At 45.2% G+C, this 19,640-nt stretch overlaps 1 protein-coding gene across 1 annotated transcript in view; it reads right to left on the reverse strand.

The window, feature by feature from the left end:
• The window catches only part of AGBL5 (ATP/GTP binding protein like 5), a 557,199-nt gene that overhangs the window by 342,008 nt on the left and 195,551 nt on the right, over nucleotides 1–19,640 (reverse strand). The window contains 2 exon segments of the mRNA XM_030198622.1: nucleotides 14,565–14,700; nucleotides 17,006–17,175. Of these exon segments, the coding sequence (XP_030054482.1) occupies nucleotides 14,565–14,700; nucleotides 17,006–17,175 (306 nt within the window).

A 19,640-nucleotide genomic window follows, 5' to 3' on the forward strand; every position in this document is an offset into this window, starting at 1 on the left:
AAAATGGTATATATAAAAAGGTAAATATAAAATAGAAGGATATCACATATAAAATTTGTATATACATAAATACCATAAGTAGAACTGAAGAAAACTGCTTAGATACTTGATACCCTGCAAGATAAACTGGGGAAGAAGTATCCACGACTGGCGGAATGCTGTCTGCTACATCACAAACCCACCTCAATTAATGTATGTCAGCAATAATTTGCTATATTGTTGTTTACTGCCAGTAAATTGGTTATAGCACAGGCCTGTAAGCAGGCCTCTTTGCCTCCTCTGTCTCGTATCCTGAAAAAGCTAGATGGAATTTTCCAACTCTCCAAGCTTACAGCATTGCGACATGGACAGCTTGCCAAATTTTATGACATTTGGAGGGTCTATGAACAGAGGAAGTTGGGACTAGATACCCCATCCAACTGATGGACAATTAGCAGGATTAGCGCGATATATTCTGGAAACCGCTGTATTAGAGGGGAGAGAGGGGGAGGGTTGAAGTTCTGTTGTTCTGATAGCTGTATTATTGGAATATTTCGAATGTATATTTGCAAAACTATAAAATTAAAAGAAAAAGAAAAGAAATTCTGAAATTTTATTGCCCCAAAATTGGCCCACTAAATTCTATTTTGTTTTAAAAGGAGCGCCCTCACCACCATCTGTGCTACAAGAAATAACAGTGATTCCAAAACCGGGGAAAGATCCCAACCTTTGTAGTTCATATCAACCGATATCACTATTAAATTTGGATGTCAAGCTGCTGGCAATAATAAAAATTATTGGCCACCAGAATGAACTGTGTTCTACCTTAATTAGGGGTCCTTTTACAAAGGTGCACTAGCGTTTTAACGTGCGCTAAAAATAAGCACACACTAAATGTTAGAGATGCCCATATATTTCTATGGGTGTCTCTTTTTTTTTCTATGGGCGTCTCTAGCATTTCGCGCACACTAAAGTGAAGGAAGATCAATCTGGTTTCATCCCCGGCAGGACAACTGGAGATAATGTAAGGCACACACTAAGTTTGATTTGTCAGGCTAAAATTAAGGATGATCCAATGGTACTTTTGACCATTGATGCTGAGAAAGCGTTCAAATGGGCAGAATGGGGATTCATGCATCAAGTGTAACAAAGCATGGCCCAAATTTCAGCATGTGGAACTCAGCCCTTTATTCCAACCCTGTTGCTAGAATTAGAGTTAACAGGGAATATTATGATAAATTCAAATTGTTGAGGGGGATCCATCAGGGTTGTTCCTTATCTCCCCTTTTGTATACCCTGGTGGTGGAACCCCTAGCAACCCAAATTAGGGTGAATCCAGAAATCAATGGAATAACAGTGGGTGGGGAAGAGTATAAAATATCCCTTTTCTCAGATGACATCTTATTAATTGTATGTGACCCTGTTCAGACTTTAGCACATATACAGGGGCATTTTCGAAAGAAACATCTAAGTTGGGATTTGGATGTCTTTATAAAAATTCCAAATCTGGAGGCGGGGAAAAGTGTATTTTCAAAAAAAGATGGATGCCCATCTTTCGTTTCGAAAATACCAAGGAAGTTGTTAATAATAATAAACATGCTGCATAAATATAATGAGAAACAGTTGAACAGTATAAAGTTCCTATGGTCAGTGAAGTGCAAGTATTAAGGCAAAAGAGCTGAGTCACAAACCTGTGAAAGCAATAAGGGAGTCATAGAATCAACCTTGAGCAGCCTGGTGTGAAACAGAGACAGTCTGTGCTGGGGCAGAAGGAATGTTGCTTGCAGACATTTGTAGATAAGAAATGTGAGAACAGGCTTCAAAGAAAAGGGTTGCTGACGTGCACATTGGGTGCAGTATGAATGTAAGTGTATTTAAACTGAGGAGAAGATATGTATCTTAAGCAAAGCAAACATATATCTCTGTATTACTGCTGAGCAAACATATATCTCTGTATTACTGCTGAGCAAACATATATCTCTGTATTATTGCTAAAAATATATTCTGTAAGTATACTTTGCTTCCAGTGTGATGTTCTCATGCTGTCTCTGTCCAAGGGAGGACAGTTGAAAAAATAAAAATTTTTGATTATTCTTCTTTATAATAGGTGTCAGTTTCTTTGTTTACACACATATAAGGTGTAAATAAACAAAGTCCTTAGATTTGGACGTCCTTGAGTTTCAGCAATTTTCGAAACCAAAGACGTCCAAGTCAAAAGCGTCCAAATGCAAGCCATTTGGACTTGAGAGGAGTCAGCATTTCTAGTGCACTGGTCCCCCTGATATGTCAGCACAGCAATTAGGCACCCTAGGGGGCACTGCAGTGGACTTCATAAAATGCTCTAAGGTAATACCTCCCTTACATCTTGTGTGCTGAGCCCCCCAAAACCCACTACCCTCAACTGCACACCACTACCATAGCCCTTACAGGTGAAGGGGGCACCTATATGTGGGTACAGAGGGTTTCTGGTGGGTTTTGGAGGGCTTGCTGTTTCCTCCACAAATGTAACTGGTAGGGGGGTGGGGGTATGGGCCTGGGTCCGCCTCTCTGAAGTGCACTGCACCCACTAAAACTGCTCCAGTGACCTGCATGCGCTGTCATGGACCTGAGTATGACATCTGAGGCTGGCATAGAGGCTGGCACGTAATATTTTTAATGATGTTTTTTGAGGGTGGGAGTAAGGGGAGGTCATCACCAATTCCCTCCAGTGGTCATCTGGTCATTTTGGGCACCTTTTTGTGCCTTATTCGTAATAAAAACACATTCAGGTGAAAACGTCCAAGTGTTAGACATAGACATCTCTGCTTTTTCCCATTATGGATCAAAGGCGACCAAGACTTAGGGACACCCAAGCCCCGCCTTCACCATGCCTCCGATACGCCTCCTTGAAATTTGGACGTCCTTGCGACAGACTTCAGTTAGAGACATCCAAAATCGGGTGTCGATTATACCGATTTGGACATCTCTGAGAGATGGATGTCCAAGTGGAAGATGGACGTCCATCTCTTTCGAAAATGAGCCTGATAGTGAAAGAGCTGCAAGCCTATGGTGCTTTGTCAGGTTTTAAAATAAATCTGAGCAGGCCTCTCAACTTTAGGTGCAATTGCCTTTCGTGTGGGCCAAAGATTTTATTCAGTGCTTAGGTGTTAAAATCTCATCAACTTACAAGCCTTACATAAACTGGATGGCAAAGACTTAACTATACATTGCTGGGAAAGATAGCCATATGTAAAATGAAGGTACTACAAAGTTTCTCTATTTATTTCAAACAATGCCTGTAACTGTCCCTTCTCAGCAACTGAATGTTGAATAATGTCCTAAGGTCATTAGGACATTATTTATTTCAAACTTTATATTCTACACTATACCAATACTAGGCGGATTACAACATTACACGCATAAAATAAAATAAGTAAAACAACAGTACATGACAGAAACAAAATAGCAATACAAGCTTCATCCATACTACCTTCACTACATAAGACAGCCTGACCATTACCAATACAAAAAATACATTGCACAGGATTAACAGTTTGAGCAATTACATCATTAAGGAAATTGAAAAAATTAAGAGCAGAGCTTTTTTTCTAATGAAACATTTCATATTCTGGTGCAAGTCTTTGTATTATTTCAGGTTGATTATTGTAATGCCATTTATATAGGCTGCAAAGATTCCGTATTAAAAACATTGCAGACAGCACAGAGCAATGTGGCACGTATGATCTTTAAGGTGTCTCGCTATGGGTACGTCACACCTTTACTGCAAGTTTTGCACTGGTTTCCCATAACAGCATGGGTGGTTTTTAAATTATGTATATTTAGGATCTTTATGGCATAGCTCCAGATTATATGCAATCTTTGCTAGATTTTCCTGCATGAAATGTGTTAACAGATTTTCTTGTTCTTCATTTTCCTAGTTGCAAGAGACTGCTGCTGGGTTTACTTATCAGGCTACAAAGTGGTGGAATTCTCTCCCTAAGAATTTAAGATATATAAATCATTGTATGCAGTTTCAAAAGATGCTAAAGACATTTCTCTTTAGGACATTTCTTTTAATGGATGATAATTAATCTGTGTCCTAGGACTAGAGTTATAACTAGCGGAGCTTTTGTCCCATTGTGGTAAAACCTTTCCCTATTCAGTTTTATGTTTTATGCTATTTCATTGTATTGCTTCCATGCTTTTTTCCCCTTCTATGTTTACAAATGATGTAAACCACATAGAGGCAAAGAGCATCTGGATATTTGTGGGTTATAAATAGTACTAAATAAAATGGAATGAAATGAAATGTGCAAAAGAGAATTTTCTCCTATATCTAGAAGAAGTACCCCCGAGGGTATCTAGAGCTCTTGTCTATAATAGACGGTTTCAGGGAGGTCTAGGAGTTCCTATGGTTCTAAAATACTATAACGCGGCACAATTAAAGGGGATTATTGATTGGTATGAACTTACACCAAGGACATGTGCTACAATTCATTTTTCCATCTCTTTAAATACACTTGTTATATTTTCATGTAGTTATATTTTCATAACACTATTTATTAAAACGTGGTCAGATGACGCATCGATAAAGCGAATGCTACATACCTGTAGAAGGTATTCTCCGAGGACAGCAGGCTGATTGTTCTCACTGATGGGTGACGTCCATGGCAGCCCCTCCAATCGGAAACTTCTCTAGCAAAGTCCTTTGCTAGTCCTCGCGCGCCCGCGTGCACCGCGCATGCGCGGCCGTCTTCCCGCCCGAAACCGGCTCGAGCCGGCCAGTCCAGTATGTAGCAAGACAATACACTTCAAGGGAAGACACAACTCCAAAGGGGAGGCGGGCGGGTTTGTGAGAACAATCAGCCTGCTGTCCTCGGAGAATACCTTCTACAGGTATGTAGCATTCGCTTTCTCCGAGGACAAGCAGGCTGCTTGTTCTCACTGATGGGGTATCCCTAGCCCCCAGGCTCACTCAAAACAACAACCATGGTCAATTGGGCCTCGCAACGGCGAGGACATAACTGAGATTGACCTAAAAAATTTACCAACTAACTGAGAGTGCAGCCTGGAACAGAACAAACAGGGCCCTCGGGGGGTGGAGTTGGATCCTAAAGCCCAAACAGGTTCTGAAGAACTGACTGCCCGAACCGACTGTCGCATCGGGTATCCTGCTGCAGGCAGTAATGAGATGTGAATGTGTGGACAGATGACCACGTCGCAGCTTTGCAAATTTCTTCAATAGAGGCTGACTTCAAGTGGGCTACCGACGCAGCCATGGCTCTAACATTATGAGCCGTGACATGACCCTCAAGAGCCAGCCCTGCCTGGGCGTAAGTGAAGGAAATGCAATCTGCTAGCCAATTGGATATGGTGCGTTTCCCTACAGCCACTCCCCTCCTATTGGGATCAAAAGAAACAAACAATTGGGCGGACTGTCTGTGGGGCTGTGTCCGCTCCAGATAGAAGGCCAATGCTCTCTTGCAGTCCAATGTGTGCAGCTGACGTTCAGCAGGGCAGGAATGAGGACGGGGAAAGAATGTTGGCAAGACAATTGACTGGTTCAGATGGAACTCCGACACGACCTTTGGCAAGAACTTAGGGTGAGTGCGGAGGACTACTCTGTTATGATGAAATTTGGTGTAAGGGGCCTGGGCTACCAGGGCCTGAAGCTCACTGACTCTACGAGCTGAAGTAACTGCCACCAAGAAAATGACCTTCCAGGTCAAGTACTTCAGATGGCAGGAGTTCAGTGGCTCAAAAGGAGGTTTCATCAGCTGGGTGAGAACGACATTGAGATCCCATGACACTGTAGGAGGCTTGACAGGGGGCTTTGACAAAAGCAAACCTCTCATGAAGCGAACAACTAAAGGCTGTCCCGAGATCGGCTTACCTTCCACATGGTAATGGTATGCACTGATTGCGCTAAGGTGAACTCTTACAGAGTTGGTCTTAAGACCAGACTCAGACAAGTGCAGAAGGTATTCAAGCAGGGTCTGTGTAGGACAAGAGCGAGGAGCTAGGGCCTTGCTGTCACACCAGACGGCAAACCTCCTCCACAGAAAGAAGTAACTCCTCTTAGTGGAATCTTTCCTGGAAGCAAGCAAGACGCGGGAGACACCCTCTGACAGACCCAAAGAGGCAAAGTCTACGCTCTCAACATCCAGGCCGTGAGAGCCAGGGACCGGAGGCTGGGATGCAGAAGAGCCCCTTCGTCCTGCGTGATGAGGGTCGGAAAACACTCCAATCTCCACGGTTCTTCTGAGGATAACTCCAGAAGAAGAGGGAACCAGATCTGACGCGGCCAAAAAGGAGCAATCAGAATCATGGTGCCTCGGTCTTGCTTGAGTTTCAACAAAGTCTTCCCCACCAAAGGAATGGGAGGATAAGCATACAGCAGGCCCTCCCCCCAGTCCAGGAGGAAGGCATCCGATGCCAGTCTGCCGTGGGCCTGAAGCCTGGAACAGAACTGAGGGACTTTGTGGTTCGCTCGAGATGCGAAGAGATCCACCAAGGGGGTGCCCCACACTTGGAAGATCTGGCGCACCACTCGGGAATTGAGCGACCACTCGTGAGGTTGCATAATCCTGCTCAGTCTGACGGCTAGACTGTTGTTTACGCCTGCCAGATATGTGACTTGGAGCACCATGCCGAGACGGCGAGCCCAGAGCCACATGCTGACGGCTTCCTGACACAGGGGGCGAGATCCGGTGCCCCCCTGCTTGTTGACATAGTACATGGCAACCTGGTTGTCTGTCTGAATTTGGATAATTTGGTGGGACAGCCGATCTCTGAAAGCCTTCAGAGCGTTCCAGATCGCTCGCAACTCCAGGAGATTGATCTGTAGACCGCGTTCCTGGAGGGACCAGCTTCCTTGGGTGTGAAGCCCATCGACATGAGCTCCCCATCCCAGGAGAGACGCATCCGTGGTCAGCACTTTTTGTGGCTGAGGAATTTGGAAGGGACGTCCCAGAGTCAGATTGGACCAAATCGTCCACCAATACAGGGATTTGAGAAAACTCGTGGACAGGTGGATTACGTCTTCTAGATCCCCAGCAGCCTGAAACCACTGGGAAGCTAGGGTCCATTGAGCAGATCTCATGTGAAGGCAGGCCATGGGAGTCACATGAACTGTGGAGGCCATGTGGCCCAGCAATCTCAACATCTGCCGAGCTGTGATCTGCTGGGACGCTCGCACCCGCGAGACGAGGGACAACAAGTTGTTGGCTCTCGCTTCTGGGAGATAGGCGCGAGCCGTCCGAGAATCCAGCAGAGCTCCTATGAATTCGAGTCTCTGTGATGGGAGAAGATGGGACTTTGGGTAATTTATCACAAACCCCAGTAGCTCCAAGAGGCGAATAGTCATCTGCATGGACTGCAGGGCTCCTGCCTCGGACGTGTTCTTCACCAGCCAATCGTCGAGATATGGGAACACGTGTACCCCCAGCCTGCGAAGTGCCGCTGCTACTACAGCCAGGCACTTTGTGAACACCCTGGGCGCAGAGGCGAGCCCAAAGGGTAGCACACAGTACTGGAAGTGACGTGTGCCCAGCTGAAATCGCAGATACTGTCTGTGAGCTGGCAGTATCGGGATGTGTGTGTAGGCATCCTTCAAGTCCAGAGAGCATAGCCAATCGTTTTCCTGAATCATGGGAAGTAGGGTGCCCAGGGAAAGCATCCTGAACTTTTCTTTGACCAGATATTTGTTCAGGGCCCTTAGGTCTAGGATGGGACGCATCCCCCCTGTTTTCTTTTCCACAAGGAAGTACCTGGAATAGAATCCCAGCCCTTCTTGCCCGGATGGCACGGGCTCGACCGCATTGGCGCTGAGAAGGGCGGAGAGTTCCTCTGCAAGTACCTGCTTGTGCTGGAAGCTGTAAGATTGAGCTCCCGGTGGACAATTTGGAGATTTTGAAGCCAAATTGAGGGTGTATCCTTGCCGGACTATTTGCAGAACCCACTGATCGGAGGTTATGAGAGGCCACCTTTGGTGAAAAGCTTTCAACCTCCCCCCGACCGGCAGGTTGCCCGGCACTGATACTTGGATGTCGGCTATGCTCTGCTGGAGCCAGTCAAAAGCTCGCCCCTTGCTTTTGCTGGGGAGCCGCGGAGCCTTGCTGAGGCGCACGCTGCTGACGAGAGCGAGCGCGCTGGGGCTTAGCCTGGGCCGCAGGCTGTCGAGAAGGGGGATTGTACCTATGCTTGCCAGAAGAGTAGGGAACAGTCCTCCTTCCCCAAAAAAATCTTCTACCTGTAGAGGTAGAGGCTGAAGGCTGCCGGCGGGAGAACTTGTCGAATGCGGTGTCCCGCTGGTGGAGATGCTCTACCACCTGCTCGACCTTCTCTCCAAAAATATTGTCCGCACGGCAAGGCGAGTCCGCAATCCGCTGCTGGAGTCTATTCTCCAGGTCGGAGGCACGCAGCCATGAGAGCCTGCGCATCACCACACCTTGAGCAGCGGCCCTGGACGCAACATCAAAGGTGTCATACACCCCTCTGGCCAGGAATTTTCTGCACGCCTTCAGCTGCCTGACCACCTCCTGAAAAGGCTTGGCTTGCTCAGGGGGAAGAGCATCAACCAAGCCCGCCAACTGCCGCACATTGTTCCGCATGTGTATGCTCGTGTAGAGCTGGTAAGACTGGATTTTGGCCACGAGCATAGAAGAATGGTAGGCCTTCCTCCCAAAGGAGTCTAAGGTTCTAGAGTCTTTGCCTGGGGGCGCCGAAGCATGCTCCCTAGAACTCTTAGCCTTCTTTAGGGCCAAATCCACAACTCCAGAGTCATGAGGCAACTGGGTGCGCATCAGCTCTGGGTCCCCATGGATCCGGTACTGGGACTCGATCTTCTTGGGAATGTGGGGATTACTTAGTGGCTTGGTCCAGTTCGCAAGCAATGTCTTTTTTAGGACATGGTGCAAGGGAACAGTGGACGCTTCCTTAGGTGGAGAAGGATAGTCCAGGAGCTCAAACATTTCAGCCCTGGGCTCGTCCTCCACAACCACCGGGAAGGGGATGGCCGTAGACATCTCCCGGACAAAGGAAGCAAAAGACAGACTCTCAGGAGGAGAAAGCTGTCTTTCAGGAGAGGGAGTGGGATCAGAAGGAAGACCCTCAGACTCCTCGTCAGAGAAATATCTGGGGTCTTCCTCTTCCTCCCACGAGGCCTCACCCTCGGTGTCAGACACAAGTTCACGAACCTGTGTCTGCAACCTCGCCCGGCTCGACTCCGTGGAGCCACGTCCACGATGGGGGCGTCGAGAGGTAGACTCCCTCGCCCGCATCGGCGAAGCTCCCTCCGCCGACGTAGTCGGGGAGCCTTCCTGTGAGGTGGCCGCAGTCGGCACCGCACGCGGTACCGACGTCGGGGACCTCACCCCGGGCGATGGGCCAGCCGGCGCCACGCTCGACGGTACCGGAGGCGCAAGCACCGCTGGTACCGGAGGGGTAGGGTGCAACAGCTCTCCCAGAATCTCTGGGAGAACGGCCCGGAGGCTCTCGTTCAGAGCGGCTGCAGAGAAAGGCAAAGAGGTCGATGCAGGCGTCGACGTCAGAACCTGTTCCGGGCGAGGAGGCTGTTCCGGGCTGTCCAGAGTGGAGCGCATCGACACCTCCTGAACAGAGGGTGAGCGGTCCTCTCGGTGCCGATGCCTGCTGGGTGCCGACTCCCTCGGCGACCCAGAGCTCTCGGTGCCGACGCGGGGAGGTGACCGGTGTCGATGCTTCTTCGACTTCTTCCGAAGCATGTCACCGGAGCTCCCCGGCACCGACGAGGAGGACGTAGAATCCAGCCGTCGCTTCCTCGGGGCCGAGGCCGAAGGAGGTCGGTCTCGGGGGGGCTGTACCGCAGGAGCCCTCAGGGTAGGAGGAGACCCACCCGAAGGCTCACCGCCACCAGCAGGGGAATGGACAGCCCTCACCTGCACTCCTGACGATGCACCACCGTCCGACGACATCAGCAGACGAGGTCCCGGTACCACCGACGTCGCAGTCGCCCGATACCTTGGCGCCGATGCAGAGGCCCGATGCCTCGATGCACTCGATGCAGTGGCGGCCGAGGAAGATGGTCTGGATGCTGACGACGTCGATGCACTCGAAGATCCCGGTGCCGATGCCGACGAAGAGCCCGAGAACAACACGTTCCACTGGGCTAATCTCGCTACCTGAGTCCGCCTTTGAAGCAGGGAACACAGACTACAGTTCTGAGGGCGGTGCTCGGCCCCCAGACACTGAAGACACGACGAGTGTCGATCAGTGAGCGAGATTATCCGGGCGCACTGGGTGCACTTCTTGAAGCCGCTGGAAGGCTTCGATGTCATGGGCGGAAAAATCACGCCGGCGAAGTCAAAATCCGAAATGACGGAAAAAGAGCACCAAAAATTTTTAAGGGAGAAAATCTCGACCGAGGCCGAAAAGAGGCCTACCCCGACGACGAAAGAAAACTTATCGGGGCAAAAAGCTGGAAGTACGGGAAGGGGTTGACACGAAACCCGGGGGGGGGGTTCCGGAGCACTTCCCGACACTTTTAAGACTTTTCCGAAGAAAAAAACACATCAAAAATAAATTTGGACGCGCGAGGTCGACTTTCCGGGGCTCGACACGGCGAAACACGACCGTACCGAGTGCGGACAAAAGAAGACTGGCCGGCTCGAGCCGGTTTCGGGCGGGAAGACGGCCGCGCATGCGCGGGGCGCGCGAGGACTAGCAAAGGACTTTGCTAGAGAAGTTTCCGATTGGAGGGGCTGCCGTGGACGTCACCCATCAGTGAGAACAAGCAGCCTGCTTGTCCTCGGAGAATATACTGTATATTAAACATCAACATTTTTTTAGTCTTTAATTTTTTCAATTTTTCTTTATTATTCTTTTTATTTCTTACTTATTTACATCTCTTCTTATTGTCTGTTTTGTTTTTTTTATTTTTTATGTTTTTAATTTTTTTATTCTTTTTCTTTGTTCATTTATAACAATTTTTGTACATATATTGAAATATTCTTTACTTAATTACATAATTCTTTCATACATAATTCTGCAAGTGTATTGAAGTTATTATTTTTTTTGTTTACCTTTACCTAATTACATAATTCTTTTCATATATTTGCAAGTGCTATGAAGTTATTTTGTTTACCTTTCTCCAGACATTTATTATTACACTCATATATTATGACCAAGTACACTGTTTTTATGCATTTACTTATTGTTTTATTTAAACTATTTAAACTTTTTTACAGATCATATTTATCATTGTACTCATATGTTATAACCAAGTACATCGTTTCTATGTTTCTGTGTATGATTTTATCATTCATTTTCAATATATTTTATGTGTCTTTAATTGAATTCACTTATTGTAGTATACTATTTTCATTAGGAATGTATATTTTTATTGTAGACTCCTGATGCAGGCCTAGCGGCCGAAACACAACGTTTCACTTAATAAACTTTTGATCTTAAGTACACGTCTTTCCAGTCTTTGGCATCCGTGGTCAAACTCCCACTTTTTTTGTCTTATCTCTGTGCTTTCCCGTGGGACGTTTGAGTTCTCCGCCCTTGGCGGATTCTCCTGGATGTGTTACAATTGAACATAATATATTACAGTCTCTACATTGGACTAACCTACTGTGGAAGCCATCTACTGTGTCCTTAAAGGAGAATGGTGTTTCCCCTTTCCTGAAGGTTACGATACAAGTGTGGCAGAGAGTGAGTAATCGTCTAATGGAACCTAAAAGTCTCTCTGCAACTGCTCCTATTCAATCCTCATCATTCTTTGCCCCACAGTGGGACCATAAGATTCTGGATAACTGGATGAAATGTGTAATGATGAGAGTAAGCCAATTGTTTAGAGGGAGTGTATTGAATTCTTTTCAGCAACTATGAGATTTAACTTTCAAGCACAGAGTTTTATGTGTACCTCCACACTCACCACCTTCTAGAGTCTCGACCCATAGGGGGTTGGCTGAGTGCCAAGCCTTCTCCTTGGGATGGGGTATATCAACATAAACTTATTACTAAGTTATATGAACATAAAAACATAAGAGTAGCCATACTGGGTCAAGCCGATGGTCCATCTAGCCCAGTATCCTGTTTTCCAAACAGTGGCCAAGCCAGGTCACAAGTACCTGGCAGAAACCCAAATCGTGGCAACACTCCACGGCAAGCAGTTACTTCCCACGTCTGTCTCAATAGCAGACTATGGACTTTTCCTCCAGAAATTTGTCCAAACATTTTTTAAACCCACATTCGCTAACTGCTGTTACCACATCCTCCAGCAAAGAGTTCCAGAGCTTAACTATTCATTAAGTGAAAAAATATTTCCTCCTATTTGTTTTAAAAGTATTTCTATGTAACTTTCTTGAAAGTCCCTTAGTCTTTGTACTTTGGAACGAGTAAAAAATCGATTTACTTCTACTCATTCTACACCACTCAGGATTTTGTAGACCTCAATCATATCTCCCCTCATCCGTCTCTTTTCCAAGCTGAAGCCTGACATCGGTGTTGGGCAAAATAGTGGAAACCATTATAAAGAATGAAATTATAGAACACATAGACAAACATGGTTTAATGGGACAGAGTTGGCACGAGCTCAGCCGAGAGAAGTCTTAATTCACCAATTTGCTTCATTTCTTTGAAGGCGTGAATAAACATGTGGATAAAGGTGAGCTGGGTGATGTAAAGTATCTAGATTTTCAGAAAGTTTTTGATAAAGTTCCTCATGAGAGACTCCTGAGAAAATTAAAGAGTCATGGGATAGGAGGCAAGGTTCTGGTGTGGATTAGGAATTATTATTGGACATAAAACAGAGGGTAGGGTTAAATGGTCATTTCTCTCAGTGGAGGAGAGTGAACAGTGGAGTGCCACAGGGATCTGTACTGGGACTGGTACTATTTAACATATTTATAAATGATAGGAAATCGGAACGACGAGTGAGGTGATCAAATTTGCAAATGATACAAAACTATTAAAGGTTGTTAAAACATGTGCAGACTGTGAAATATTGCTGGAAGACTGGGCATCCAAATGGCAGATGAAATTTAATACGGACAAATGCAAGGTGATGCACATTGGAAAGAATTATCCGAATCACAGTTACCTGATGCTAGGTTCCACCTTAGGGGTCAGCGCTGAAGAAAAAGATCTGGGTGTCGTTGTAGATAATACGCTGAAATCTTCTGCTCAGTGTGCAGAGGCAGCCAAAAAAGCAAACAGGATGCTAGGAATTATTAGGAAAGGGATGTCTGGTAGTGCTGTAGAAATGATTTGTAGTAGTAGAATATGACCAAAAATACTATAATGCCTTTGTATCGCTCCATGGTGCATCCACACCTTGAGTATAGAGTTCAGTTCTGGTCTCTGAACCTCAAAAAAGATATAGTGGAATTAGAAAAGGTTAAGAGTGATTAAAATGATAAAGGGGATGGAGCTCCTCTCATATGAGGAAAGGCTAAAGAGGTTAGGGCTCTTCAGCTTGGAAAAGAAATGTCTGCGGGGAGATATGATTGAGGTCCACAAAATCCTGAGTGGTATAGAACGAGTAGAAGTAAATCAATTTTCTACTCATTGCAAAAATACAAAGACTAGGGGACACTCGAGGAAGTTATATGGAAATACTTTTAAAAGAAATAGAAGGAAACATTTTTTCACTCAACGAGTAGTTAAGCTCTGGAACTCTTTGCCGGAGGAGGTGGTAACAGCGTTTAGCGTATCTGGATTTGGTCTGACCCAGTATGACTACTCTTATGTTCTACGAGACCCAGCCTCTTTAGCCTTTCCTCATATGAGAGGAGTGCCATCCCCTTTATCAAATCTCAAAATTGTTTACAGCACTCAGAGTTGTTGCTTTTATTGCCTTTTTGGATGTTACATGGAAATTTCTTTTTTCATACATTGGCACTATCCAGTTTGTTAAGTGGAATTTGAGTGTTCTGTACATCGATAAAAATATTTTCAAAAAATAATAAATTTGGAGAATGGCATGACATGACAAGGCATAAAGACAGATGAGAGGAAAGGAAGGTTGAAGGTAAACAGGGCAGGGGTTGTTGTGAGAGGGACCATATTCCATGAGCTGGGTAGATAGTATATGGACATGGAACATTAAGGGGTTGGACAATCCCATGAAACCACAGCTGATGTTTACAGAGCTTCAGAGACTGAATTGGGTAATTGTGCCACTGAAAGAACCCCACTTATATATGGGAAAAAAACAGCAAGCACATCAAAGTAATTGGTAAAAAAGGAAAACAAAAAATATATTACTCTGTGCTGTAGAACTAAAAAAGCAGTTTCCATGACAAAACCTCCACCACACTTTCAATGACCCACTGCTTCAAATTACCTTGGAATGTCTGGGGGTTTTCTGCTCACAGGATATCATAACAGCAATAAAACATTCCAAGGCACAGCTCTGTTCTGGACACTGTTGCCTTGGTCTTCAGTGGATTAATTTATTTGGTCCCTTTCATCACCACCTGTGAAAACAATACTTGAAGCATGACAGTACCCACAGTGCCCTAGGAAACCTAAAGAACGAATGTGAAATGATATTAACAAATTACTAGTCCTCTATAAATAAACCGTGTGAACGATGGCTTATATCATATATGTCCATTTACCTGTTCAAAGACTTCTGTAGTGTACCTGAATGGGAAACCTGTTGGTGGCGGCGGACTTGCCCTTCCATTATCGTGGCAAGTTACAGGGATAGTGTTTACTGACCGTCCTGTGTTGTAATTGCACTCCAATGTGTAACTGTAAAAATAAATGAAAACAAATAAACCACCTTTGGTACGAAGCATTCCAGCTCTTGCCAGTCACAGAATACACCTACAGGTTTATTATAGAATCATCCTAAGTAATAACAGCAGTTATCATTGCCCAGTTATTCTCCTGTCTCTATCTTCTGATTACCTGTAAGAAAGAGATGCTGCAAAGAATTAAACACAATCCGGCCAATATTCAAAACTATTTAACCAGCCAGGCATGGCTCCTGGCCAGTTAAATAGCACTGCTGACTAAGCGCTAATATTCAGCACAAGGCAGCTGGTTAGCTCCACTGAATAATAGTGCATAGTAGCTAACTGGCTATCCAGCTCATTTTCGAAAGTGATCGCCGGCCATTTTCCGACATAAATCGGGAGATGGCCGGTGATCTCGGAAAAGCGGCCAAATCGGTATAATCGAAAGCCGCTTTTTTGGCAACATCGCTGCTTTCCCGTCGCGTCGCCGGCCAAATTTCAAAGGGGCATGTCAGCGGTGAAGCGAAGGCGGGACATGAGCGGGTATGGGCGTGGCTACCAGATGTCCGGCTTTCGGCGATAATGGAAAAAAAAAACAGCGATAAGCAGTATATCGCCAGGTTTACTTGGTCCTTTTATTTTCACGACCAAGCCTCAAAAAGGTGCCCCAAATGACCACTGGAGGGAATGGGGGTTGACCTCCCCATACTCCCCCAGTGGTCACCAACCCCTCCCATACTAAAAAAATAAAACTAAAAACCTTCTTCCCAGCCTGTATGCCAGCCTCAAATGCCGTACCCACCTCCATGACAGCAGAATGTGTTGTATCCTCCGACAGCCTTTCCCTGGTTGCTACGTGGCTCTCGGGTGAGTGTGACACCTTTTCTGTTAGGTGCCCTGCAGAGTCACATCAGCAATGCATTGTGGTGGATGTAGGGTAGTGGGCTCTACTCCCATGGTGCCTTTCCCTCCCGCTAACTGGGTCAGAGTGTGCCCTGTTTTGCTTCCGGTAGTCCATGAGGTAGTGGCCATTTTTGTAAGCCAGTTTTAGATCCCTTTCATGTGTTACCCACGTTAGAGAACGTTATTACCTTGAGTGTTGCTGAAAGAGGGCATTGTACACCATTCTGCCAGCTCTGACCTACTGCTAATCTCAGTACCAGGGAGACTCTTTGCCAGTGGGGCACAACCTCTGATCTGCAGTTAACTGTGAGTAAAGGTGCTTATTCCAATAAAGGACTTTTTCAAAGAGATTAGTCTTCAGGTGTCAACTGGGGTGCCAAGGTTATACAGCAGCAACAAGTCCTAGAAGCCTGCGTGTATGCAGGTCCCTGGAGCACTTTTAGTGGGTACCGCAGTGCACTTAAGGCAGGCGGACCCAGGCCCATCCCCCTCTACCTGTAACACTTGTGCTAGTAATGGCAGCCCTCCAAAACCCACTGTACCCACATGTAGTTGCCCCCTTCACCCCTAAGAGCTTTGGTAGTGTTGTACATTTGTGGGTAGTGGGTTTTGGGGGGGGGGGGTTGGGGGGCTCAGTACGCAAAGTAAGGGAGCTATGCATGTGGGAGGTTTTTCTGAAGTCCACCGCTCTGACCCCTAGGGTGCCCAGCTGGTGTCCTGGCATGTCAGGGGGACCAGTACGCTACAAATGCTGGCTCCTCCCACGACCAAATGCCTTGGATTTCGCCGGGTTGGAGATGGCCGGCATTTTTTTCCATTATCGCTGAAAAACAAACGTGGCCATCTCAAACCCGACGAACTCCAAGGCATTTGGCCGGGCTAAACCGTATTATCGAAAAAAAGATGGCCGGCTGTAGCGCCACCGCCAACATAGATCGCCGGCCAAATTTTGGCCGGCGACGTTCGATTATGCCCCTCTATATCGCACAATATAACTAGCTAGCCTCGAATATTCAGCACTTGGCCAGCTAAGTTTAGCAGCCAAATTGGACCACCTAAATAGCAGGTCTCTCGCTGGCCACTATAAACTTAATTGGTCAGCGTTGAATATTGACGTGGCCAGTTAAGTTTAAGCCAGCCAAAAAAAAAAAAACAGATATTCAATGCTGGTCACCAGAAATGGCCTGGCATTGAGTATCTGGGCTCAGTGCTGATCGTGGCACTCAGCCTGCCTGCCTCCAGCGGGCTGAATATTGGACAGCATAGAATTTATAATTAGCTGATAAGGATGAAGAAATCTGTTCAGATATACTGTTCTAAAGTTTAAAAAAAAAAAAAAAAAAATCAAATAGCAAAAACCTCAACTCCCTATCTCTAAAAACTAATTAACTAAAATAAGTTATTTGTATACCTACCTGTGAATGATGCCTGTAGCTTTATGAATTGCCACTCGCCCACTGCCTTCTTTCGACTGACCATCTCGCTTATCTTTGGCATACATGTTTTTCTCTGAGAAGTTGCAGCCCATAAAATCAAAGTAAGCTGAGTTCAGAGAGATAAGTTTTGGAAAAAGTTGATTCTCAATCTGGGGGGAGGGGACAAAGAAATTAACATTAGGGCCACCATTAATGCATATGTGAACTGGACATCAGTTGCTATAACTCATATTTATCTCTATTCTGTTCAGCTTATTTTCATTTCAACCAAGCCAGAAACAGAACAACATGACCCATACCTGCTAATTTTCTTTCCCTGAGTCCTCCAAATGAGTCCACAACACATGGGTTATGCTCATCAGTCAGCAGATGGAGTCAGACAAAAATGCCTGTAAGCTTGCCCTATGTAGGGCACCGTGCAACAATAAGCTCTTCAATATTTCAACTGGGGGGGGGGGGGGGGGGGCTATCTTCCCAACACCCCTACAGGAAGAGAGGGAATCCATGGTTTTTAACATATATACAACTACATACTAAAGAGGTCTATTAGAAAACTACTTTAACTCACATTATAAGACAGACCGAATACAATCTCTATTTGCAATAAAGAGTAGGAAGGGAGTCTGGACTGGTCTGATAGAACTCAGGAAAATTAGCAGGTAAGAACATTTTTCTTTCTTTATTGTCCACCAGACCAGTTCAGAATAAATGGGATGTAATAAAGCAACCATCAAACTGGGTGGGATCCGAAAACCCCTGTTCTAAGCACTACCCCAAAGACTTCATCCTTTCTGGCTAAGGCTTCTACAAAGAAGGTTCTAACATTATACAAGTCATCAGAATAATAACACATAAGTGTATAAATGCCAAAATGCCACATAAAGGTTACTCTCTAAATTCACATATCCCCCAATTCTCTAAAGTTACGCATCCAACTTTATGATTAGTGTGTAAAGTTGCATGAGCAATTTATGAGGCCTGTTGCATGCCTAATTTAATTGTTTAATTACATACTAATAATTTAATTTAACTGGTACTAATTGGCTCTTTCTGGCAGTTTGGCACGTAACTGATCTCAGTCAGTATTCTATAAAATGAGTACATAATTTTCAGATCGTGCAACTGAAAGGGGGGAGGGGCGTGTAAACCTGGAAGGGGCATGGGCGCACAGGTTAGAGAATACTAGCATGAGAATACACATGAGCATTTACATCAGCCATTTGGCTGGAATAACTGCTCACCCCTAAAGTTTGGTGCGGAACTGCAGACTTGCACTAATATTCTATAATGGCAGTTACAAATGGAACTGCCATTCTAAAATTCACACTTAGCATGCATCATCCCAGCACCTTGAAAGAGACCTATTGAAAATTAACTCCATAATGAATATTTTACAGGTAGATGTATACATAAGCGGAGTCTGGCTGGACTTGAATATAATAAGCTATGTTTGTATTTCTAGTATCTAGACACAAGCACTTTTGCCAGCCACAAGTGCTTGTATCTAAATTATAGGTGCACATTTTTGCTGTTACATTAGTATTCTATAAAGGAAAGTAGATGCCTATATTTTATAGAATAGGCTCCTATCAAACACCCTCTGGACAGGTATTCGTCGTCATCACCAGCAAAGTGGGGGCTTCCAAATCTATGTCCTTCACCAGATTGTGATAGTTCAACCACCACCCCAGATTGGCTTTTGCTACCAGAATCCACAGCAGACAAGCATGGCAAGACTGAAGTGCAGCGACTAACAGCTCAGAAGCGACAGTTGCAGGAGAATGCATGTGAGCTCAAGCCCAAGGAACCAAGTTGAGTGTCACCGCCATGGAGTCAAGAGCCTGCATATAATCCCAGGCTTGCACCACTTTTCTCACAAAGAGTAGTCATATTTGGTCCTGCAGTTTGACTATTCTGTGCTCAGGAGAAACAGCAATTAGGGTACTATATGATGCTAAGACTCAGGACTCGGTCACTCCATTGTTGAAGGAGCAACACTGATTACCAGTGTTGGTACAAATTAGATATAAAATTTTGGTTTTACCTTATCAGGCACATTACACTGAAGTCCCTCAACCCCCTGTATTCTATGCTAGTTCCTTATCAACCTGTTCATCAACTTCAGTCTTCAAAGGCTAACTATTTATTTATTTCATCATGCTCAAGACTTTGGTTATATTCCTCAAGTAGGACTGTCTTTGGTGTAGTAGCTCCTATGTTATGGAATGCTCTTCTGCTTCAAATTAAGGTTGGAACCCTTAGCTCTCGATTTAAAAATCCATGAAAACTTGGTTGTTTAGACAGTGTTTTCTGAATTGATTTTATGATGATCAGGTCAGGCAGTCCTGGATGGTTACATTTCCTAATGTGTCACTGATTATTAAGCATTGTTGGCTGGATATTAATTGTTGTGCAACTTATGTACCCCTCCCTTTTGTTTCTTTTGTCTTTTATTTTATTTTAGGGTGTTTTTCTTTCTATGAATGTACTATATTATAAACCACTTTGATATACTTTGGATTGTAAGGCGGTATAACAAACTTCACAAAATAAATAAATAGTACAAAGTACTCGCCACATAAGTCAGAACTGCTTCCACCTGAGTGGCCTTCCT

The sequence above is a fragment of the Microcaecilia unicolor genome, chromosome 3, assembly GCF_901765095.1.
Source record: "Microcaecilia unicolor chromosome 3, aMicUni1.1, whole genome shotgun sequence".
Lineage (NCBI taxonomy): Eukaryota > Metazoa > Chordata > Amphibia > Gymnophiona > Siphonopidae > Microcaecilia > Microcaecilia unicolor.